This window comes from Rousettus aegyptiacus, unplaced genomic scaffold (assembly GCF_014176215.1).
Source record: "Rousettus aegyptiacus isolate mRouAeg1 unplaced genomic scaffold, mRouAeg1.p scaffold_m13_p_11, whole genome shotgun sequence".
Classification (NCBI taxonomy): domain Eukaryota; kingdom Metazoa; phylum Chordata; class Mammalia; order Chiroptera; family Pteropodidae; genus Rousettus; species Rousettus aegyptiacus.
Window position 1 is genome coordinate 27,365,997 of NW_023416286.1, and position 26,847 is coordinate 27,392,843.

General features: G+C 33.0%; 1 protein-coding gene across 3 annotated transcripts in view; it reads left to right on the forward strand.

Annotated features, from left to right (window-relative positions):
• Nucleotides 1–24,030, forward strand: part of CFAP97 (cilia and flagella associated protein 97) — a 29,903-nt gene extending 5,873 nt beyond the window's left edge. For all 3 annotated transcript variants that reach the window (XM_016143968.2, XM_016143967.2, XM_036228661.1), the window contains exons 3-5: nt 9,556–9,821; nt 19,600–19,750; nt 20,859–24,030. In XM_016143968.2, coding sequence (XP_015999454.2) covers nt 9,556–9,821; nt 19,600–19,750; nt 20,859–20,986 — 545 coding nt within the window. In that variant the 3' untranslated portion in view covers nt 20,987–24,030. The remainder of the gene's footprint in view (nt 1–9,555; nt 9,822–19,599; nt 19,751–20,858) is intronic.
• The last annotated feature ends 2,817 nt before the right edge of the window (nt 24,031–26,847 follow it).

Genomic DNA, 26,847 nt, shown 5'->3' on the forward strand with positions numbered 1-26,847 from the left:
TATCTCTCCCACTGGACTGTAAGCAATATGAGGGCAGGAACTTATTCCTTACTAGAATCCCCAAATCTAGCAAGTGTTGGCACATAATAGACAATGTTTGTCAACTGAAGGAACTGTGAGGAAGTTTCTATTATTGCATAACTCTAATAAGGAAATATGTTTCACATTTCACCAAAACTTCATTGTGTAACAGTTACCCATGAAATACATAGAATAAATCTGTGCCTCCTTCTGTATTATAATAACCTTTAATATATTTGATATTCTTCTCTAGAGAAACTCTCTAATTCTTTATCAAGCCATCCAGTGTAACAATTTCCATTTAAACAAAATTCTTATGGCCACTTTCTAGTCTGTAAGATTATTTGTATGATTCATCAGATTGATGATTTCATCAAGTTGAGAACCGCATCTACATTTCTTAGAGTTCTATTTACTGTATTAGAAATTAAATCAGAAATTTAAAAAATATTCTTTTATTAAAGAATAATAAACCCATTGTGTATTAACATAAGTTTTATGTAAACATAAGTTGAATATGTTTTATTGAACATAACTATATTTCCAAAAATTAGTGATCTTTGCTAATTGCTAACACCTGGCAATAGAAGGTCATTGTATTCTCATGTCAGCTTCTGCATGAACTATTGTGTATATTGTTTTTGTCAAAGTATGTGAAGAAAATCTGACCTCACATAGATATGATTGGAAAATAGAGGAATCTTTTAATATCCTCTTTAATTTTAAATATTCTTTGCTACCACACCAATATTCTATAAGCAGTAGTTTCTTAAATGTTAGTTGCAATGTGAAATTTGAAATGAATATTAATTTGTCATCTATTACATTAGAATTATTGATTTGTCTTACATTTTCAATGATTTTTGTAGCACTGATAGGTTATTTAAAAAATATTGGTTCACTGAGCTTACAAATGTTGACACAGTTCATACTACATTATACAGAAATCATAGTTGTTAATATCACTACCAGTATGGTTAAAAAGCTCTTGGAAAGCTTTCAAACTCAAGTTTACCAAAAATTCTAATTTTTACTGAAGTGCTCAGATTTTATTATTGCCAACAAATACTGTCAGTTGTTTTCCTTAAAGTGAGAGGATTGTTTTTTAAAATCATATCTTTAATGCAAAAATTGAAAGGTGGTCAAAATTAAGCCATAAAAATCTATCCAATGAGATAATACAGACTGCTCACTAATATTTTATTTAATAATATGCATTTTAATATATTTTCCTTTTTTGTGTGTCAAATTTCTATTGCTGTATTGTTTTTAATAATTTTTACCGTGATTTATATGTGTTTAAAAGTAGCAGCCTAACACAGGACATTATAAAGTATCTTATAAAATTTTTTTATGAAATTAGGTAAAGTAAGAATACGGATATTGAAAAGATAATGTTATAGAAAATGACAGTGTATAATATGACTTACAAGTTTTATTTCTTTTTAAAAACGTGGTCTTATTTGACTAAATCATACTTTTAAGGACTCACTGTTTTATTTTTTATTTTTATAAGTACTCTTTGATTCCACAAATTATAAGCACCACTCTGTTTTCCAAATGAGAATGAGCAGACATAGCCAATAAAAAGCTTATTTTAGGAAGAAAACACTTGATTTTCATTTGAAATTATCAGGTTTTTAAAAACCATCTAATGGAAAAACAGTCTGTGATATTTGAGCTTTTTGTGCGAGACCATCAATGATTGTTTGTATTGCTTAGGATGATTTTGGATGCAAAAAACAAATTCCTAATAAAACCATGTTTCTCACATAACAGAAGGTCCAGAGATAAACAAAGATTCAGTGGCTGAAAAATGTCTTCAGGGACCCAGGTTGTACCATGCTGCTCCCCCACCCTGGTGTTAGCTTCATTCTTAAGTTGCTAGGAGATATCTGCAGCAATTTTTAGTATTCACATCCAGACATGACAGTGTCCAGAGGAAGAGAAATTGTCTCCTCTTCATCTGGCTCTCTTAGAATAGAGGAAACTTTGTAAAAAAGCACTCTCAACTGACTTATGTCTCGTCACCCAGCATGGGGTTATACTCTCATTCCTGACATAGTCGCTGGCAAGGGGAATGGGATTATTCCGGGCCAATCAGATTCACCCTGAAGTTAGGGGTAAGAATCAGGAGGGGAGGTCAGCTCCCCCTGAAAGATATGGCTTCTTAGGAAAGGGATAGATGTCTTTAAAAAAAAAAAAAGACATCTGTTAAGGAGGGATCTGTTAAGGAGGAGGAAAGTAGGAATGTATGCTAATTGGGCAACCAACTTTATCCATTAGGCCAGAGCTTGTCAACTGTAATGTGCATACAGGTCACTTGGGGATCGTGTTAAAACATAGATTCTGGTTCAGTAAATCTAGAGCAGAACCCAAGAAGCAACATTTCCAGCCAGCCCGGTGGTGATACCAGTGCTGCTGATCCAAGTACCACAATTTGAGAACCAAGACACTTAAAAATTATTTGGTTCCATGGAAAATAAATACAGGTGTTTTTCACTATTCTTACCTAATCCATTTCTGAAACTTAGTTGCATATGGAGAGCCTATATATTTTTAAGTTTGAAATGGGAAAAATAACAATCGCACCTAAAATTCCTGAACAGTTTCCCCAAATAGAATTGAAGCACTGAAATACCGTTTCAACAGGGAAACAGCTAAAATGTAGAAGGAAAGCTTTATTCACACTGTTGCACAGTAGGGAACCTTGATTTCGCTGACCTGCTAATAAGTGGTGCTCAAGGCTTTTAAACATACAGAAACAAAGGTGGCATTTGCCAGTTGGTACATCTGTGTTTGAAGTCCATATCATAACAACAATCACCAAAGATTCTGTATTATAATGAAGTATTTCAAACACTAGTTATAGATATCAGCCTATTGCGTAAGGTATTTCTATAGTTCTTTTTTCAATTTGCCCAGTGAAGCTTTTCAGGCCAAAGAATATTTTAAGTTTTCTTTATTTTTTTCGCATATAACTAAACTGTTGACATGGTGAGGTGGAGATGTGTGCATGACTATGCCTTTTCTGCACTCATTTCTCAGTATACTTTATCACTTTCAACTACTACTATATGGGCTTTTCTTTGCCTCTTTGTCTCACCTCATTTCTTCACAGCCTTTTCTGTTTCCTTGGAATATAAATTTACTTAATGTGAGGAAGATGGTAGTGATGATGCATACCACATTTTAAAAATTATGAGCACAACATGTGATCCTATCAGAACAGCTGAGGTAGGAACACAACATACTCTGCATCCTCTCAATTTAAACATTTTCACTAGTTTTTGATTCAGATAGTGAATTTTGAGGACCAAATTTTCAAGCCTTTACAGCAAACATTGAACTCAAGTTCAGATAGTGAGGGATGCCTGTTTAGCTAACAGTATGTTATATATTAGTTTAAAATAACTTTTGTTAAGTTTATTAATAAATTTGTGAATTTGAAAGAATTTCAAACTATGAAAGCTTATGAAACAAAGCATAATAAAAATATAAAATCAGATATCCCAGTTGTAGGCCCTGGAATAATGAAACAGTGTTTAATTTGGAAACGTACATAACGAGGTGAAGAAACTTCTGCAAGTAGATTAAAAATTCTAGGCTTCTGGGTGTTATTCACATGACCATAGATAAGCAGTAACTATTCTGTGCCTCCGTTTCTCCGTTTCTTGTGAGCCATTGATAGAGGTTGCTAAGGCCTATTCTAAATTCAGGGTTCTGGAGTTCTATGAGAAATATAAAAATAAGGGAAGATCAGTGTAGACTAACATTATTAGACATCTGACTTAAAATAGACCTTGAAAATTTATTAGAATTTCTGAATATTTAGCCTCCTTTAGCTCAGTTGGATGGCTGATTTGAGAGACCTCCCACCCCTTCCCCAAGCCTTCTTTTGCTATGGAAATGTTCAAAGCGAGTAGTAACCTAAACAGAAGTTTAGGCATTGTGTTTTGACATGAATCTCCCCTCCTGGGAAAGTAGTAAAGTAATCAACATGACTAAATTTGAAAATATGTTTCATACTTTGTGTAAGTAAAATTAGATCAGTTTAGGAAGACTATGGAGGGCAAAATAGAGACACTAGAAATGCTCCACTTCAAATTTTACTGCATAGATTCTGTATGAAATAATTAGATATATCATTACAGATATATCCTAAGAAGAAAAACTAATATAAGAAAAAGAAATATGATTAAAGAAGCATTGATGAGCAAATAAACTGGTTAAGCTTATTGCTAAACTGACAACAACGAAGGAGGGAATGAACCAAGGTACCTTATTCAAGGAAGAGACGGGGACCCTGTTACACTCCATAAGAAAGAGGTTACTTGACAGTAGTCTTCCCCCTCATTCTTGGGGGTTATGGGCTAAGATCCCCCTGGTAAAACCATGGATTTTACGAAACGCTATATATACTATATTTTTCCTTATCATACATGCCTATGATAAAGTTTAATTTATAAATTAGGCACCATAAGAGATCAACAACAATAATAATAGAACACTTATAATAATATACTGTAATAAAAGTTATGCGAATGGCCTTAGGGCCATTATTAAGTAAAATAGAGATTACTTGAACACAAGCACTGTGATACTGCCAAAGTCGACCTGATAACTAAATGGCTATGAAGTGACTAAAAGGCCAGGAGGGCAGTGTATATATATATATACAGTGTGGATATGCTGGACAAAGGGGTGATTCGCATCAGAGGTGGGACAGTGTGAGCTGTCACACTACTCAAAATAGTGTGCAATTTAAAACAAGTGAATTATTTATTTCTGGAATTTTCCATTTAATATTTTCAGACCACAGTTGACCACAGGTAACTGAAACTGCAAATAGTGAAACTGGATAATGAAAGTTTCCTATACTGAGATTAGCTACCTACACATCCTCCCTGGCAGCCTGCAGTAAACAGGATTCAGCTAGGTGAGCAGGAAATCTGAGATATCTTCAATACACTGCCAAATATTACCAAACATTTGAGAAAAGCTAAAATCAAGGGAGGCTACAGACTCACAGATAAAGAACATAATACTTGAAACAGTTAAAAATGAAGCTCAAGAATTTTAGAGAGGCTCTACAAAGACAAAACTATTTTCACCAATAACACTAAGCTGTGATTTGTTTTTATACTCTTCTGCCATGTGTGTACGATGGAGTTTTCCAGCGGCTACATGACAGTGACTGCACAACAGAGCGAATGCAGAAGCAGATGTGAGGATTCAGTTGTCTTCTATTATGGCAAGCATTAAAAGATTTGCAAAAATGTTAGATTCTGCCACTCTTCACTTATTTTTTTGTTTTTTATAAAAATACGATGTTAACATCATTGGTTATTTTCAGATGAATTAATATCTAAATTTTTTCACTTTTATTTCTAACGTAAATATTGATAGATGTACCCCACATAAACATTCTTTGGGGTCCTTAATAATCTAGGTAAGTAAAAGGGTGCTGAGACCAAAAAGTTTAAGAACTTCAATTTTAGAAGAATGGAATTAGAGTATATGATTTGTAGTCTGTTAGAGAAAAAAAAAAAAATTAACCTTCCAAAAGGGAGAAAAATGAGAGTAAAGAAGAAATTGAAGTGTTGTTTTTTTAAAAGTAAAATCGTAGAAGAGATCAAACTATATAAAGAGATGTTTTTAATTTATCAGAGGATACTATCAGAGGGGATCAAAAATTTTAAATTGAATCCAACCTAAAAATATATTTTAAATAATCTAGGAGTAATAAAAATAAAGGCTTGAAAAATATATGTCAGGTAGGTATTAACAAGGAGAAGATAGAAGTTTCAATACTATTAGCATACAAAATAGAATTAAAGATGTAAAAAGCACAAAAAGGGACAAAGAAGGTTTGATAATAATTAACTAAATACACCAAAAAGATTTAACATCCATTGATTTGAAATGTATAAGAGCAAAACAACTAGATAATGAAATCAACAAAGCCATAATCACTATGGAAAATTAATCAATTAGACTTGCCCTCCCTCCCCCCCCCCAAAAAAAAAAAACAGTAATTACCTGCCTGTTTGTGGACTGCACATCGTCCACAGGTATTTTGTTTGTCTATTATCACTACATTTTTTTTTACAGTGATAAAATATCAGTGCTATTCCTACGTATGAAATTTTCCCACTACTTAGGATTTGGAGAGACTCAAAGAGCAGAGAACTAGAGTAACCTGAAAACTGGTTTACTCACATGCCTGGTGTCTGGGTTTGGGACGATTTGAAGATCAGGACTGCTGAGCAGAAGGCCCACATGTGGCCTCTGCATGTGGCCTGGCTCCTTCCTTCACAGATGGCAGCCTCAAGATAGTTGGACTTCTTACATGGTACATGGTGGCTCACAGCTCCAAGTACAGTGTTCCAAGAAAGTAGAAACCTCATCACTTTTTATGACCTAACCTCAGAAGTCACATAGCTTCATTCTATATTCTATTGGGTTTAAACAGTTATAAAGCTTCCAAGTTTAAAGAGGGGGAGTATAGACCCTCCCTTTTAATAGGAGTGTCAAGAGGTTTTATAACCTTTTCCATCCATCCTCTGTTCACATAATAATTTATATTCCTCCCAAACGCAAAACTACATTTCCCCTTTCCAACAGTTTTCTAACCTCAAGATCCAGGGTCGAAAGCAGGTCCAAGTGTAGCTGAGGCTTCTCAGACATGCTTCCTCAGTTACATATGGCTCTGTGTACTGTGAGAGTCTTCTGCCAGGAGAGACAAGGAAGGAGGAGTAGTTAAAGTTTAAACCCTGTAAGTCCTGACTCTTATATTCTCTCAAAATTTTGCTTGAAGACTGATTAATTATCTTTTTAGTCCATCTCTATATATACTGTCTTATTATTGTGGATAAAACAAACCACTGATACTTGGAACATTCTGCATGGAGATCTGCTTAGCCAAATCCACCAGCGTCAGTAAGCACCTAGTCACAGCCAACAGTATTCCTAAAATTCTACTTCATCCTCTTCACCAACAATCTCTAGGCCCTTCCATCTCTACTTGTCACCTGATCTTAAAGCTAGTGCCATGTATTTGGGGGTTTTACTGTAGTAGTACCCCAATTCCTGTTACCAAATTTATTTTAGTAACTTGCTCTGATAACAGATCACAAAACTTAGATGTGTAAAGCAGTAGCCTAGGATGACTCAAAAGACCAGGATCATAGTACCTGCACAGGGCTTTATGTAATTTGATTTTTTAACAGCCTGGCAGCCCCAAGGCAGTCAGACATAAAGGGGGACTCAGGGCCCCAGGGGCAAGTATTTCAGGAAGCAAAATGCTTAGCCTGAAGAGACACACCTTAGCTGTATCATATTGGCCCATGCAGTCACAAGCCTGCCCAGATTCAGAGGAAGGGGACTGGAAGAATGTCATAGGATTTCTCATCTGACAAGTTCATAAAGAAGACAAAGAAATTTAGTAAATTTAATAATTATTCTTTGAATTATGATCTCTCGGTTTATAAGTGTTAGATTTTTATTTTAAAAAATTCTTTTAAAATTACTTTAAAAAGCAAATACCATTTATATATATATATATATATATATATATATATATATATATATGGATCATGAATATGTCTACAGGGTGGATGTTTTTTAACCAACAAATATATGAATAAGGCTTAATATGGCTTGGGATACAATTTTCAGTGGTAGCATTATACATAAAATTTTAAAATTCTGGCCATGTCTTAGCTTAGAGAAAGTAAAGCTCTGATACTTCTAGTAAATGATGTTAGGTGACTCAAGAAGCTCTAGTGATGATAAACACTGATATTGAAATACAGTAAAGGGATTGAACAAAATTGTTTCATTGAATAAAATTAGGAAAAAACAATATTTCCTAAATATAAGTTTAAATACGTACATATTTAAATAAATTTTTGTATCCCTGCAAATTTATTCAAGTTAAAAATTTTTTAGATCTTAATTAGAAAAAACAATGGATCATATATTTAAAGTTGCCTCACACCAAAGCATATAGCCACTTTAGAAAAATGTAATAGTAATACTTGGTATCGGTATATAAACACTCCATTCTCCATCAGAGAATGCTTTTTTAAAAAACAAATTATGCTGAACTTCTGTATTTATTTATTGCTATTGCCTTATTTTACTTTTAAACACTTTTTTTTAATGCCATTAGGAAAATAGCTTACTTTTAATTTCCTTTTATAATTTCATTTTAAAGGCTTTCATATATGGCTAGATCAATTAAAAACCTTATTGAATTTTACAAAGTGGTCATTTCTGGGAAGCAAGATAATTATGTACAGCACATCTATATCTTTCTAAATGTGTTCTCATTCAGGTTTTATCATTAAGTTGGTATGGTTTCCAACAAATTATCAAGCATTAATTTCCTCATTTTTCCTGTCAAGAAGCCACTGTTAATTTTTTTTTTTTTAAGTTTCTGTAATCTTTGATTGTCTTCAGTTAAATGTAGGGAGGTAGACTTAAGTTTTGGTGACTGCTCAAATGTTTTAAATTTTCTCTAACAGTCACATTTTTAATGGGAGTAAAAAATGCCACTTCTCCTTGTAGCACTGTGCTTTTAACAATATAAAATGCTCAGCAAGTAAAAGGTACTTGCTTAATATAAAGGTACTCAAGTGAAAACAAATAATGGTTATTTTAAAAATTATTTTTAAAAAACAAATATGCCAGTATGTCACATGATATAATATATTCATTTTTAGTACAGACTTAACCTGAAACATTCGGGAAGCTTAATTTAGAAACTTATAACAAATGTTTAGTAATAATTGTAACAGAAAATTGTCATAATATGAAAATTTAAGAGTTGTTAAAAATTGTTATATGGAAATTTAAGAATTAAGCATGTTGATAAAAATTTTATTTAATAATCATAGTATATATAATAGGTTTCTTGGTTAAAAACTGTAATGTCTTCATTTTGGCTTCTGTTCAGTCAGGAATAACATGTTTGCCTTTTACAGTGGAAGTATTTGTTTTAATGCCAACATTACAACCATAAGTTGAAAGTTTCAGAATATTCTGGGTTTATTTTTGCATTGTTTCCGTCAGTCATTGCTGAGGACCTTTTTTTTTTTTTTTTTTTTTTGAAGTGTACCTTCCAACTAACAAAAACTGTGGAAATTAAGTATTGCATGGTTCACTCAACCAGAGATTTCTAGCCTCCTCAACAATTAAGCTACCTTAGGGACCTTAGGGAAACAAAATGAATGTGACAAAAGCATTTTCCATAAATTAGACCTATCTTAGAACCAGTACTGCGTACATTTCTAATTAAAATAATTTCATTGTGTCATATAGCTTTTATTCTTAAAGAACCCAATGAGCATGAAATTAAGCTGCCTCTGGATTTTTTTCTACACAATTGTAGTTCAGATGTCATTAACATTTCATACGTACCTTTTCATGAGTTAATGTAGTTTCTATTTTTAAGAGTTAAAGCATGTACCATCATATTGTTGTGCTACTGTCTTTAACTATTTTTCTGTTTTTTGTTCATTTCTGTAGCTTTTCTGGAATTAGATAAAAAGGGACCACAGAAACATCACTTAGATCAGCCTTCAGTAGCACCTAGGAGAAACTACTCTTTCACAAGAGAGGAAGTGAGACAGATTGATCGGGAAAATCAGAGACTTTTGAAAGAACTGTCAAGACAGGCTGAAAAACCGGGAAGCAGAAGTACAATTCCTAGATCGATTGGTCATCCACCTAAGTTATATCACAGTGCTCTCAACAGACAGAGGGAACAACAAAGGATTGAGAGAGAAAATTTGGTAAGTAACTGAAATTTTTTAGTCATTCAAGAAAATGAATTTGTCTGATTTTAAGTTCAATTTGCCAGAAACCCAGATAGAGCCCAATTTTCAAACTTAATTACATAAAAGTAGGCATAGATATGTTTGTCATGAAATATATTATGAACTATAAGCCATAAGCCTGCTTTTTTTTTAATCCAGCAAACTATAAGGGAACATTAAATGAAAATACTGAAAGCTCCATTATTTATTTGACTAGATGTATTAAATCACTACAATAGTACATGAAATGGTGTCCAGGGGTCAGATACATATATCTTCCGTGAAGTATTCAGTCACTAGCTAAATATATGTCATTTTATCCTCAAAAAGAAAAAATATATATATATCATTTATTTTAAAGGAAAAGTAAGTTCTCAAAGAAGTCAGATTTGATGATCTGCTACTTGAATGTATGAAAGAGATTGATTATTAAAAATCTTAGTTACATTTCGATGTTCTAAGGAATGTATATATATGGGGACTGTTGAAAATCTTTAAAAACTATTAGTCATAGCCTTTTCCTTCATAAAATTCAGTTAATCATAATTGCTGATATTCACTGAGCTCTTACTAATGACAGACATTGTTCTTAATGTCTTCCAAATGTTAACTTACTGAGTCCTGACAATACTTTTCAGATAGGCACTATTTTTATCCATATCTTACAGATGAAATAACTGAGACCTAGAGGGGTTAAATAATTACCCTAAGGACACGGAGCTAGTGAGTTGCTGAGCCAAGATTCTAAACCCAGGTGGTATCTTAAACTAAAATTAGATCCTTAATGAGCACATAAATTCAAAACTAAAATAATTGATAAATCTGTAGAATTACTAAAAAAGTTTACAAAATTCACCCTCATGTTTTATCAGTAAAGTCCTATTTATGTACACCTGAAATTATTACAACTCTTATAAATTTCTTTATTACCATCACACCAAGAGTTGGGGAGCTGGGGTGTATATTTACAAAAAAAATAGTAAAGCCTTAAATCCTTCAGGCAGGTTACCTTGCACATGGCAAGGAGTAGATAGCAACAAAACAAGTTGAAATGAGGTTGATGGGTAATGAGCTGTGTGATAGCTTTCTGCACATCACTGTAGAAATTTCAAGATTCATTCATGTGCCCTGAACATGGTTTATCTTTTCAGTTTGTTTGTTTTCACTGTCCCACATGGCTCTGGAGCCTATTTTATTGTTTTAACAAGCAGTTACAGTACATACTGTTTTACAAATTGTAAGTCATTTAATCCTCTTGGTAACCTTATAATATAATCACTATTGTCATTGTGGAGAAAATGGGACACTGAATGGGACACAGGGACTCCCTCAAGGTCAAACAGCTAGCAGGGTCAAACAGGTTACCTAGCTTTGGGTGACTTTTTTTTAACAGCTCTTTTGAAATATAATTCATATACCCATTTAAAGTATGTAGTTGGTTCAATTCAATGGGTTCTGGTATATACATTGTTGATTATTTAAAAGTTGTAGTAAAACATAACGAAATTTGCTATTTTAACCATTTTTAAGTGTTCAATTCAGTGGCATTAATTACATTCACAGTATTGTGCAACCTTAATACTATCTGTACTCTGGACCTGTTAAATAATACTTTCCATTCCCCCTTCCCCACAATCCTTGGTAACCTCCGTTAATCTATTTTCTGAATTTGTGAATTTGCCTATTGCAGATATTTCATGTAAGTGGAATAATACAGTATTTATTGTTTTGCGTCTGACTTTTTTCACTTAGTATAATGTTTTCAAGGTTCATCCATGTTATAGCCTATATCAGAATTTTATTACTTTTTATGGCTTAATAATATTCTGTTATATATGTGTGCCACATTTTGATTATTCATTCATCTGTTGATGGATACTTGGGTTGTTTCTACCTTTTGGCTATTAAGAATAATACTAGAGAACACTGACATAAAAGTATCTGTTCAAGTCCATGCTTTCAGTTCCTGTGGGTATATATACCTAAGAGTAGAATTGCTGGGTCATATGGTAATTTTAAGTTTATCTGTTCAAGGAACAAACTTTTACTTTTGAAAAGTTGAAAGCATTAATATCTAGTGGCTATTCTATATATGAATAAGATTAAAACTGTTAGCAGCTTCTGTTTATAGCTGTTATTATCCCCCAAATCAGTTGTATATTTGAGCTATAAACACTATTTTATCTTTACCTCATATACTTAGTAATTTGTATATGTAAGAAATATTTTTCTCCATTTTATAGAAAGATTTTATTTGTCATACTCAAGAACATTAGAAACGTAATGTGAGCCACATAATATAATTTAAAATTTTCCAGTAGTCAAAAAGGTCAAAAGAAACAGGTGAAATTATTTTGATGTAATATTTTATTTAACTGAATAAATTCAAAATACTACATTTTAACATGTAAGCAATATTAAAAATTAATGATGAGCTATTTTGCTTTTTTGTTTGTTTTTGTTTTTGTTTTTGTTTTGGTACTGCCTTTGAAATCTTGCGTATTTTACACTTAGAGCACATCTCAATTTAGACGAGCTACATTTCAAATACTCTGTAGCCAATGGCCTTGGACAGTGCAGCTCTGAATCAAAAACTAATTCATACAGAAGTGAAAAAAGTAGCTCAAAATTAAACAAGAAAGTAAATAGAATTTATTATAAAATATCATTTATTACGTTCTGTAAAGAAAGCTAATCTTCCAGATTTATGTTTAACCCTTTATAAACCAAAATAAAGCTAACTCTATACCTTTTAAAACTTTTCTTGGCTTTTCTTTTGCATAAAGACTGATTCTTTTTTAAAAAACCTATTATAAATTTTCATTGGCATTGTGTTAAATTTATATTTTAATTGTAGAGCGGCACTCTTAAAATATTACCTTCCTAGCCAAAAACATGGTATGTTGTCTCATTTATTCAAGTTGTCTTATATTCTATCTTAGTAAGGTTTTGTAGTTTTCTTCAAAACTATATATTTTATGCTATTGTACATGATTTTTTTATTACATTTCTAACTGCTTACTTTTGAACTATTGAATTTTGTGTGTATATTTTATAACCAGCCACCTAACAAACCCTTATGTAGAGCCTTACTGTCTCTAATCATTCTTCATTGTGAGCTTATATACTTTTTAATCTGTATGCTAGGCTGTTCATAGTCAAAACACATGTGTACATGCACATGTACACATACACATGCTTTTATAGCTATTTCTGTGTCAGATGTACTGCACAAGCAGAGGCCATTACTTTATAATTTTTATGATTTGTATTTCTTCATTTTCTACATCTCTTGTGATAGAGACCAATTCATTATACTGGCTAAACAGCATAATGACTAAAGCATTTCTGTTCCATTTCTGTTGCATGTTACCAATCCAGAGGCTGTTCAAACGCATATTATTCAAGACAAAGAAGTAGTGCTGTGCAGAAGAAGTAGAAAAGGAGAGGGAAGATATTGTATAAAATTGAGTCATGAGCTTTAGTGTTAAAATCATGGTGTTAATCTGTCTTTCTGGTTAAGTTTGAGATCTTCATTATTTGTTTCAATAGGCAAATATACCTTTCCCTCTCATTCACAAGGGAAATAAAGGAATAATGAAGAAAAAGTAATTTTGTCCAGTAGAGGGAGTGCTTGCTACGTATAGACTCAATTATATTGGAACTGTATTATTTCCAAAAATGGGACTAATTTTTTATTTCATGAATCTTGAAATATTCTTGTTAAACCATATCTTCATCTGAACATAATATGAATCATATTTTTATGAAAGAGCATAGGAATAATCTTAGAAGAAGAGAGGATTCAGCAAGGATATGTAATTTATAGTTTCACTTTACCCTCTAAAAGAAATGAGACTATTTCATTATTTTAAATGTATGTCAAGTTTCCTGAGCTGTGAAAGAAGAGGCGGGGGTAGTAATTGATGAGGGAAGAAGTAAGATTCCTGTAGGAACGTATCAGGATTAGAGCCTAGAGTTCAAATGGGGTTAACTTATTTTAATTTTAAATCTAGAGAAAAATAAGTGGACAATAAAGTAGACCATAATTTTTCCACTCAGGAGTTCCTGTGTTAAAATATTATTTTTAAAATAAAAATAATGCACATATAAACTTAGAAAATTCCAACTGATCTCAAAAACATTAAATAAAAATAAAATCCTCTCTGTTCTTTGCTGGTCTAGGAGAGTAATTTTAGAGCTCTTAGAATGTGAAGGCTATTAAAAGGCGAGTGCTATGTTGTCATAAAGATGAAGATTTATAGCAAATCTTATACCTGCTATAAGTGTTAATCTGTTGAATAATCGGTACCTTTATTCTAAGATCTTGAAATAATTTACAGTTTATTTAGCCTGGTTTTCCTTCTTCTCTACTTAGTGTCTGTTTTCTCCTTCCATAGAAGAAATAAAGCTAATGACAACTAAGTATGACTCCAGCTGTAGAAAATTGGGGAACAGTCCTGATTTTTCCCAGCTGTAGGACAATTGTTAGTCTTTAATGTCCTTCGGGGTCTTTGCTTTATCACTTTACGAACAGTAAAGCAATTCCTCTGCTGAAAGCTGCAGAAATCTTTAACACATTAATTATTCATTCATTTGATTTAACTTTTCTACCTCAGAAGACAGGATTCAGGCTGAGTTAATTTTCTTTCAAAAACAATGATACTTCCAAGATAAAAAAAGAAATATTTGGATTCATTACTAGAATCAAGATTTGAGTAGCAATTCTAAAATTTTGTAAAACATAAATTGGAATATAAGTAACCATTCTTACTATTTTTTAATTCTGCAAAGATGTCTAGGACACTGCAAAGAATATTGAAAATATATTAAATACTGCTTTGTCAAGTAATTTATAACTTATCTGGGAAGATAATACTATTGTTAAACAGCTAGAAAATAATATGAAGCAACATTAATAATAGCATTCATATTTAATAAGTTTTTCCTGTATATGCCAGGCACTGTTCTGAGCAATTCATGTATATTAGCTCACTTATTACTCAAAACTGATTCTGTGAGGTTATTTCATTGTGAGGATAGTTCCATATTAAGTCATTTGACCAAGGTAACACAATCAATAATAAAGCTAGGATTTAAATCCAGGTCTTTACAATTAGAGAGCTTACATTGTTATTCAGCCTATTACACATGTTACAACATATTGAACTATCATTTTTAAGTTTTATGGAGGCGTATCAAATAGATAACTAAATTGAAATGTATGTGCTTTTTAAAAATTTATTTTAATTAGTTTCAAGTATACAGTACATTGGTTAGACATCTATAGAGTTCGTAAAACAATCCCTCCAATTGCTCCCTTCCTCCCCTGACTCTCCTCCTAGCCAATGTATTCATTTCTAACTGCATTGGCTATGCCGGGCTCCCCATCCCCGTGACCATCTATCAGGTACTAATTCGTACTTCTTTAATCCTTCACCCCATTCTCCCAGCCCCCAGCCCCCTCCTCCCTTCTGTCCATCCCCAAATTGTCCACTATATTTGTGTCTATTCCTGATTAATTTTTTCTTTTTATTCCTTAGATTCCACATATAAGTGAAATCATATAGTGTTTATCTTTCTCTGTCTGACTTAAATACCTTCTAGGTATTTAAAGCAATATCTTTTTCCATCCTCTTCCTTTTAGTCTGTATGTGTCTTTTAATCTGATGTGAGTCTCTTGCAGGCAGCATAGGTATGGGTCTTATTTTCTTATCTTTTCAGCCACTCTGTCTTTTGCTTGGAGCACTTAATTCTTTTCCATTTAAGGTACTTATTGGTAGGAATGTAGTTGTTACCATTCTTTATTCCTGTTTTTGATACATGTTTTTTCTTCTTAAAGAAGTCCCTCCAACATTTCCTGTAATACTGGCTTGGTGGTAATAAATTCCTTTAGCTTATTTTTATCCGGGAAGCTCTTTATCTGTCCTTCAATTCTAAGTGATAACTTTTCTGGATAAAGTATTCTTGGTTGTAGATCCTGGGTCTTCATCCTGTGGAATATGTTTTGCCAAGCCCTTCTGTCCTGCATAGTTTCTTTTGAGAAATCAGCTGCCAGTCTAATGGGTGTTCCCTTATAGGTAACTGTCTGTTGTTCTTTTGCTGCTTTTAAGATTCTCTCGTTGTGTTTAACCTTTGACATTTTAATTATGATGTACCTTGGTATGGGCCCCTTTGGATCCCTGGTTTTGGGGATTCTCTGAGTTTTCTGGGGTTTTATGTTCATTTCCTACACCAAGTTAGAGAAATTTTCCATTATTATTTCTTCAAATAGCTGTTCAACATCCCGATTATCTTCAAGTATGCCAACCAGACGGATTTTCGGACCTGCAATAGTGTCCCATATGCTCTTTAAATTATCCTTTTAGTTTTGGCATCATATCTCTTGCCATTCTGATTGAGTATCCTTGGTTTTCCCATCCTCTAGATAGGACATTTGATCCTTTTCTTTATTCACTTTGTTTATTCCTTTGTTTATTCCATTTAACATATTTCTCATCTCAGATCATGTGTTCTTCATCTCAGACTGGTTCCCTTTTATAATTTCCATTTCCATTTTTATGTTTTTTTTATCTTTGTTGAAGTTCTCACTGAATTTATCTACACTTCCCAAAAAGTTCATTGAGCATCTTTATAACTAGTGTTTTGAACTCTGCATCTGTTAGATTACTTGACTCCATTATATCTGGATCTCTATTCTGTTCCCTCATATGGTTTCTGCTTCTTTGTCTTCTCATTTTGGCTGCCTTTCCATGTCTGTTTATTTGTACTAAGCAAAGCTCCTAAGTCTCCTATTCTTTTTAGTGTGGGTTTGTGAAGTAGATGTCCAGTGGCACAGTCCTAAGAGTGGTTGAGCTGCAGGCCAAACTTAGCCCAAGCCTCTACCCCTCCAAGGCCACCTGTTAAGGTTCAGCAAGCTATCCACAGATGCTGTGTTTATAGTTGCCTCAAGAGGCCATGCCAGAAACTGAGGCCACCTGCTCCAGAGTGAGTCTAGGCACTGCTCAGCAAGGAGCACCTGACTTGCCGAGGATACACCTGGATGTGGCTTGGGTGGGGCCATGAGTTGGGAGAGGCAGGGTTTCAGAGGATCCTCTGGGCAGAGTGACCTCTGTTATCCAGTGTGATGATGTCACGGCTATGGTGGTACTGTGTCCGGTGCACTGGAAACAGAGAGGGCTCAACAGAGAACAGTGGAGACCACTGGCACTTCTGTTCAGAGCAAGTCTCACCTTGACTCTCACTGTGACAATGTCTCCCTATAAGTCTCTGGTGCTCCCTGAGCACAGCCAAATGGGCACTGGTGCTCAGAGCTAGCAGGTCCGTCACTGCGAAAACCAACTCGCAGAAGCAGTCTCTTTAAGAGGCATCTGCTGCTGCCCTTGCCGCAGCCTCCATGTCACTCAGCTGCTCTAATCTGGGCAGCCTCGTGTCCTTGCCATGTCCTACCTTCTGCCGTTGCAGGGTGATTTCTTGGATTTCTCCCTAGTTGTGTGGCTTGTTCATATGACACAGGCTAATGCATGGTATGGTTCCATGTGATCTGGATGGCTGAGCCAAAACATTTCTCTTATTTCTCCCAACTTTCTGCATGTAAACTTGATAAATGTCATATCAGTACTTCAGAATGGGTTTACTTTTGACCTTCTTGTGAAATTATTTCAAAATTGATTTTGATGATATTACTTTATGTGTTTTATGTCTGATGAATATTCATTGTAAGTTTCTTAAAAATTTATGAAGGAAAAATACACATCCAACCAAATAAACTTTAGATTAGGAGTTTATCTAAAAAATATTGAGACTTCCACTGGTAAAAAAAGCAAAATTAGTAAGTAACTGAAAATAGCAAGTTTTCTGTCCCATCCATTTCACCCTGTACAGCTCAGTGGGTAGTTAATAATTAGATAATTAGATAAAACATAAAATGTTGCTCTCCTCAGTAAAATACATTGATATGTGTGATACATAGGAATTTTCTTAATCAGTCTTAGACCTGATAAATGTCTTAGACCTGCAATAGTATTATCATCCCAGCTAAGTTACAAATTATAGATGGCAGTATTTTATATTTTTTCTTATATTCCTTCCTCTATCTTACATAGCTCGCAGCATTTACAAACTGTAGATAGAGAAGATACAATCTTAGGAGGTTTTGCCTCCTAAATTATACAACTTCTCTGTCTACAAAAAGAGAAAGACAATGCATTATGATGGAAAGAACAGACTTTATAGATGGAACCATGTTTAAATTGTAACTCTCAGCTCAGCAAAGAAAACCACTAACTAGTTGGGTAAAGCTTCCCTGAGCAGTTGACACTTCTAGCCTTGGAAAACTATAAACCGAGGAAGGGTGTTTCATACAGAAAGAATAGCTGGCAGGCTAAGTTCTCTCAGTTGGTATGTCTATTTCTTCCTGTGTTCTGCACATCCACCATTTGTCTCCCAAGTTCTGTTTATTTTTGTAACATCTTCTCTCCCTTTTCTAAATACCTCTTCTCCTGTATATTTTGATTTATTCTTCCATCATCCATTCCTTCTCTGGAATTGCTCAGGAACACTGATAATGGAACCTCAGAATAGAAGGGTAGGGGGTGAAAATGCTAAAAGCAAAACACTAAGTTGGGAAAAAGTTCTGCAAACGTTTCATGGTGATGGTTCACAATGATGTGAATGAACTAAATATCACTGAATTATATGCTAAAAATGATTAAAATGGCAAATTTTATGTTGTGTATATTTTACCACAATGAAAGGAAAATATATTGAAGAAGAGAAAAAGATTGTGTAGAGGAAACTTGTCCTATGACGGAAACTATGAGGCTGATTTTTTAATGTGAATCTTGGTGCAGAATAGCATTCTCTTTTCAGGTAAAATTCAACGTCCTACAGAGATATTTTAAATCAATAAAGAGAATAGTGAAACACAACCATGGATCAATTCTTCATCCATTGGTCTACTTTAATATTCCTTTCTCAACGATACCTGAGAAAATCAAACAAAAGAAACACCTTCACCTTCTGATTTGTGAAGAAAGAAAATAAAATCCAGAACATATATATTAGACTCTTACTAATCATATTAAAGAAAATGCCATGTTATTGGATATTATGTTGCCTTGGCTAGTTGGTTTAGATATCCTTTAAAAAGTTTTATATTCTGTGGTAGTTTATTTTCAAACTTCTTTGCAGCATAACCTTCCCCGCTACACACACTAGATTTTAGGAAGAAATGATAATATGATACCACCATAATATAAAGACAATACAATAATACCATATAACATAAAGAATCTAAAAGACAATCAGAAAGCATAGTTGGGTTTGTAGAAATTAGTAGTGGGAGACCTGAGAGACCTATCCACTTGGCTTTTCCTCAAGTCCTACTTGCCCTAGAGGCGCTATTAGAAAGTCAAAACAGGTCAAAAGCCACTGCTCTATAATCATATACAGAACTTATAGATGTTTTGATGTTTATGCCTATTTCGGGGCTCTTAACATTATAATTCCCATTATGTCATTTCTATGAGAAAATCTTGTTTAATGTATTAAAACTTGCAGTGCCTTTTCTAAGGTTGTTACCTGTAATCCATTGTTAAAATCATAGTGGTTTTGGTTAGTTATACAATAGGTGAAAATTTCCTAAAGGTATGTTATTTGAAATGCTTTTTTACATAATATAAGTATTTGCCTTTTTAAAAAATATTGTTATTTATCTAACACTGAATTTCAAATTTATTGTCTTTAAATGAAGGCTTTATTGAAAAGACTTGAAGCTGTGAAACCAACAGTTGGTATGAAACGCTCAGAGCAACTGTTGGACTATCATCGCAATATGGGTTATCTTACCTCATCACCGTCCTCAAGACGAGTGAGGTCGACTCTTGGCCAATATAGCCCATTAAGTAAGCACATTGAAAATTATTTTGTACTTGTTTGTATCGCTAATCCTTTTTTAATGTTATGTTTTTATGATGGTTTTAAAATGCTGACTTCTGGCATGAATTTTGTTTTTTTTCACTAGCATACTTTGTTTTCTTTGTGTTAATTCACTTAATTTCAGGTTTAATTTACAGCAGGTAGTGGCAACATAGGAAGAAAACCAGGAGAAAAAAAAATTGAAAATATCAGTAGTTTTCTTAGATAACGGAAGGGAGGCTTAATTTCAATATGTTTATTAAAGGAAACGAATAGATGTGCTGTTTAAATGTTGCCAAAACATTCTGCCTGGCCAGTTGAGAATGTTGGTAATATTTTCAGCTCTCAGATGTACTTTGTCTTCTTCACTGAGTAACTAAAACAAAAATTAGCAATCTGTGGAGTCGTCAGATATAGTCCCTCTTAATGTTTTATATGTGATCACTTACACATCTAGTCAGTGATGCATCTCAAAGAATGTAGACACAGAGTGACCACTTAGTGCTAAGTTATGCAACACACAAAAAGGCCAGACCTCTTCCATTACACAAATCTGTGCTGTTACTTTGTGTATACATTCTAAACTATGAAAAATAGAAGCTAATACTAAAAGCAAGTTGGAACCATTTAAAGTGCTACAACTTCCTAGTACTCATATGAGTCATAAATAATCAAATGACTAGCAATTCCATTCATTTTTTCTCCAAGCATCACTTCTTTGGTATAGTGACTAAGATAGGGTATTGATCCAACTACTCATACTTAGTATTATGTCTTGAATGTGGTAAATTATTTGTTGAATAAATGTATAAATGGTTGTACAGAGTTTTTTTTTTCTACTTGAATCATTTCAGAAACTTTTTAAAACATTTTTTTCCACCCAAAATCTATTGAATCAAAATCCCATAGTGTAGAGTCTGAGCACGTTGAACTCTGAAGTACATTTCCCGTTGACAATTATATTAGACTGTTAAACACGTAAGAGAAGAAAAGTTTAGTCAGGACTTAAAATTAGTAGAGGAAGTTTATCAGATGATAATTTTTATATTTAGTTTAAATAATTCAAATTATTTCTTATTTTTCGTGTATTTTCAGGAGGTGCTTCTAGGACATCCAGTGCTACCAGTGGTCTCAGTTGTAAGAGTGAGCGATCAGTTTTTGACACATCAGGCGGCCTGTTGCTGAGACCTAAGCCCCCTAATGTCCGTACAGCTTGGTTATAAAAACTTTTTATTTTAAACACTGTTCATCCAATTCTTATTGAAATGCTCTTGTATATTACTATAATTCTCTGTGTAATAACCAAATACTATAATAACTTTTAAGAATTTTAAGGTATACAACAGTGAGTTGTAATTTATTGTAATTCAATGCAAAATTGCTTTCAAAAAGACCAAGTAAAATCAGTGTTTCCTATGAAGATGTATTTATATGAGATGTATATGTATTTAACAGAGAAATGGTAGTATGCATGTATATTTTCTCAACATAGAAATTGATTCAACTGTCATGCTGACAAAAACAGTTATGATAGTATCACTGCACGTTGGACCTAAGATGTTAACTATGGAGGTCTCATTTTATGTTTTTTTGGTTGTTTTTTTCCATTTGTTGTAAGCTTTAAACCATGAGCATAGCTCCTAAATTTGACTGGCTTTGTTTTCTATTTGTTTCAGAACTTAGGTGTTGTGACTCATAACTTGATTGTCAGTTATACTTTCTTATCATATCATAAAACAAATCTTGAAATTTGTTTTTATTGGTATAGCTGATTTAGATTTGATAAGTATATTGAGAGAAGCTTCTACTGGAGCAATCCTTGTGATTTGCCAGAGGTATCTACTACCTTTGGGTAGGTGTGCTCAGTTAGATCTTAAAATTTAATCAACTATTCCAAACCATTTCAAACTGTGAGTATTAGGAAGTTCAACTTAGAAGCCCTTCTTTCATGTTTTTATACATTCAGGTAAAATGCTGTTAATGATTCTGAGAAATGAGGTAAGCTTTAGAGCTACGATCTACTGCATTATGAATAGTTTGTCCAAGGATCAGTACATCATAAAGACAAGTATTTGTCGAATCAGCAAAATAGCACTACCAGTTTGAAGACTAAGCAGATCCTGAGTTGTGGCAGAAAAGTGTTTTAAGTGATACTGTTGACAAGTTGTGTTATATTTAGTATTTATTGTAGTAAAAGAAGATAAATAAGAAATACATTGTCTCACAACTTTAGCAATCCCAGCTAGAGTTTTTAAGAGCCGAAAAAGAAAACTAAAATGTAAACAGTAGAGAGGAGGAAAATCACATATTCCTTGAGACTACTTTAAATGTCTGCTGATTTTCTTGTTTTGTTTTGGTTTGGGCTTACCAATTGAATCCTGGAAATATTTAATGGAGTTAGTAATGGCAAGTAGGGTGTAATACAGTTGACTTTTGAAATTAGAATATTTTTCTGGCAATCTATAGGTGCTTATTTTATCCAACAAAGTGCATCTCAGTCACGGTTACTTTGCTGTCTTAGTTATCACTGTTTCTCATTACTGGCCTTTTCAGTATATCTTTAGAATGTATTGGAAAGTTTCCATATTAAATGCCAAACCTTTCTTTTTTTAATACGTTTTTTTGATCTGTAGCAACAATAAGATTTGTATTTTTCTGGGTTAACTCAAGCACTGTAGCATGTATGCTGAACTTAACTCTTCATAACCCCTTTGGCAAAAAGCCAAACTGCATTCACTAAACATCAATTCAGAATTTCTTGGTCTTAGTTTGTATTGATAGGTTTTGTTTTAGGATAGGACATGTGAAGCATGGGAACAGTGGAGCTAAAACACTTCACATGAATACAACCTGACTATGAGATTTTTGTGCTGCTTTTTTTGGGCTACGATGTTCATTCATTGTTATTTGAAGCTCCGTTCTAGTGAACAGGTTTTTACATCATTTAGTGTCTGCTTTATACATAAACTTTAGTTATACTAATCCAAGGTTTGGTTTGTTAACTTATTGCACTTTTAGTGTTTGTATAACAACCTATCTTTAAGGAAGGATAAGATAATGCTGAATTTAAATAAATGAACATCTGTCCAGTAGTGATTAGCCAATATGTTAAAATTGATTTTTAAGTTGTTAGGGAAAAATATACATGAAAGCTTTTAATGTTCATAATGGTATTAGTCTCTGAGAACATTTTACATGGTTTTGCTGCCATATGTCAAGTATAATACATAATTTCATAGATGAGTATCTAAAACTTTGATTTTAGATACTAATTTAATGCCTTTAGTTTTTACTGCATTGACAGGAGGTTCATCTAAGTATGATAACAGTGATTCATCTTGAAGTAAAAGTTGGGGAAAGGAACAACATTCATTTTTTTTAAAAGCAGAATTTACAACTTGTCATGATTACTTATATATGATAAATATAAGGATAGAAGTTGAAAAATGTGATATTCTTTCATATAAGTCAAGGTACTTTGAAGTTGTTATGGTTTAAGAGGCATTTTTTGAAGGAATCTTAAGTATACTATTTTCATTTTCAAAGCACTACTTTATATTTGGTTCACTGTACCTTAATATATATACTGTGTGAAGATTTGTATCTGCAACTAGAAATTATATCAACCCAAGATCTAAATTATTAGGCAAGAGTCCTATTGAGAATTATTTTCATACCTGTCAAATGTTAAACTAATGTTGCCTCCTTTTTAATAAGGTTCTATTAACGACTTTGAACTAAAATTATTTCCTAAGGAGAGCTGTTCTTTCATGCTTTCCCTACTTTTTTTACTCTCCATAAAAAGCTGCTTTCTTAACTACTACTCCAAATAAATTTTTCTAGTTTGCTGATAAATATAGTATAATGCAGTTGTTTTCAACCCGTTAACCCAAATATCCATATGGATATTTAGGCAACTTTAAAAGGAGGTCATCGTGTGCTTCTCATCTTCAGACTCAAAAACTGCACACTGTGAAAAGTATTATGACCAATACAATGTTGGAGACACAAGTTTATTATATTTTGATAATTAAATTCATAAAATGTTTAATATCTTAAATGCCAAAGTCTTTACCTATAAGTAATTGTATACCATCCTAGAAAATGTGCTTACTGCTAATGGCTACTTTAGTTCCATGAATAAAGTTTCATAAGAAACTTAAAATCAATATCCTTTTTAAATTTTTCAGTCCATTGTAGTGTGTTTTAAACATGAAGAACTAGCTTGGCATAGTGAAGAAAGAAATAAAAGACTTAAAATAACTGAGTTTTGATTCTATGTCTGTCTCTCAAGTGCGTGCATGGTTTTGTTCCCATTTTAAAAACTAGAATAACAACTTTTACATGCCTTATAAGACTAAGAATTAGAATGAAATTGAAAGGAGGGCATTAGTTATTTATAGAGTTTTTAAAGCATTTGCTTACCATTCCATTCTTGATCATCACTCTTTAAACTACCTTATCTAATTTGTTCTATAAAATTGTTATGATACTACAATGCACACTTAAAGATTGAAGGAGTGTTTTTTACATGTATCTGTCTATAACAACATTTCATATGTATTATATGTCTTATGAGCGATAAGAAATATTCTTTTCAAAACTTGCTAAAACATCAGTTTAGGATTTTTTTTGATAAGGGTTTAATAACAACAATGCTATTGGAATAAATTACTGAGTTGTTCCTGCAGTAATATATTTGAGCTCCAACTATGAAGGTAAAGGATGTTTATAGCAAATAACATTATTATAGCAGAAAATTTTATTTGGTTTAAAAATTCTGGTTACCATTTTTTTAATCCACTGTGAAGTAACATGTCACTATTTTACTATAATGAGAGATAGGGTTTTTTCTTATGAACCTAAATCCACATTTCCTATTATGGTTCTGAATTCTTAGAGTATATTATAATGATAGTCTTCACAAAAAATCATGTATCGCATTTATTTCATATATTGGGATTATAGCTGACCTTCAGGTTTGGAGTATACTTTATTTCATTCTGAGAAAGGAGAAAATATCCAGAATTATGTAAGCAAATATACCTGCTTCCCATGTAGTTATGTATCACTAACTAGAAAAACTGAATTCTACCATTAATTTGAATTTTTATTTGAAATTATATTTTGGGGAATGTGAGAGGGATGTGGTCTTTTAGGTGAATATCCACAAGAAAATGACATTCCATAGATTTCGTTGTTTAAGTATTAACAGAAATACAGAAAAGGGCACAAAACGTATAAATAAATGTACAACTCATGTGTTCTCACAAAGTAAACACCGGAGTCACCACTAGAATATTGCAGGAACTCACAGGGTCTCTTGTCATTACTATCTTTGCCTGCCGAGAGGTAACTACTATCTTAATTTTTAAGTTTTGCCTGTTTTCTATTATTTTTTTATGTCATCTGAATGGAATTATATCCTTTTGTGTCTGGCTGCTTTTGCTGATCATATTTATATTTGTGAGATTCTTCCATGTCACGGGTAACTGCAATTAGCTTGTTCTCATTTCTGTATACTAGTATGAATATACTATAATTTATTTATCTATTCTGTGGTTAATGGACATTCGAGGTGGTTTCCAAGTTTTAATTATTACAAATAATACTATTATGAAGATTTTTGAAGGTATTTCTTATATACCTGTGCATCCATTTTGGTTGGGCATATTTTTAGGAGGGGAGCTGCTGGGTCATAGAATCTACACATTTAGTAGGTAATGTCAGAGCTTTCCAGAGTGAGTATACCAATTTACGCTCCCACACAAGTGTATTAGTTACTGTTGCTCCTTGTTCTAATATTTAGTATCAGTCTTTAAGTTTAACCATTTGAGTGGGTATGTAATGGTATCTCATGATTTTAACTGCACTACTCTAATGATCAGATTGAACACTTTTTCATGTTTATTGGCCATTGAGATATCTTTTGTGAAGTGCCTTTTCAAGCTTTTTGACTATTTTTCTTTTGGTCAAATGTCTTTTTCTTGATTTGTTATGTGTTCTGGATACAATACAATGCTGGTGTGAGTTATGTTTCAAAGACTTTATCCTAGTCCGCTTTACCTTTTCACTATGAGTGATGTCTCTGAACAGAATTTCATAATTTTACTTAGTCTGCTTTATCAGTCTTTTCTTTTATGGCACTTTTGAAAATGTTATATTTTGAAATTTTCATTTGCCTGAGGGCACATATTCTATCTTTCTAAAAATTTTGCCATTTACACTTATACAGTTCAGCTGGCAGTCGATTGTCTCTTTTTCACCAATTCTACTACTATCTTATTAGAGTTTTATTCTTTTGAGTTTAATTTGCTCTTATTTTTCTAACTTGAAATGGATGTACAGTTCAGTGATTTTCAGCTTTTCTTTTCTAATAGATGCACTGAAGGCTATATATTTCTTAGCATAGCTTTAGCTGTTTCTTGGATTCGATGATGTGGTATTTTTATTTTCATTAAGTTCAAAATATTTTCAAGTTTTCATTGTGCTTTCCACTTAAATCATAAGTTTTATATTTTTGATTGGATGTGTTTTAAAGTCATATAGTTTATATGAAAAATTGTAGAAAAAACTTGAAGCTCTAGATCAAGGGCAGGCAGCAAGTTATAGCCCTTGGGCCAAATTCAGCAGCCTAAAGCCTGTTAATGTGGCTTTTACCTTTTTAAATGGGTTTTTAAAATCAAAAACATTTTGTGACATGTAAACATTATATGAAACTCACATTTCAGTGTCTGTACATAAAGTTTTATGGAACATAGCCACACTTATCTGTCTTAAGAACTGTGTTGTGTCAAAGACCATCTGGCCAATGAAGTCGAAAATATTTACTATCGAATCCTTCAGAGAAAAAAAAATGTTGCCCCTGCTCTGGATATTTTCTTCCAGACAAGATTTACTTTGTTCCTAGCAGGCCGTAGAGGTTCTCCTGTTCTCAAATCACCTTAATCCAGTGAGGGGATTGAGATGATCTGAAGGTTGGAATCAGTGACTGCAAGAGCCAAGTCATTCATTTCTGGTTCACTCTTAACTGCTAGCATATCACCCTTATGGGATCCCAATCCAGAACAGGTTTACCAGGCTT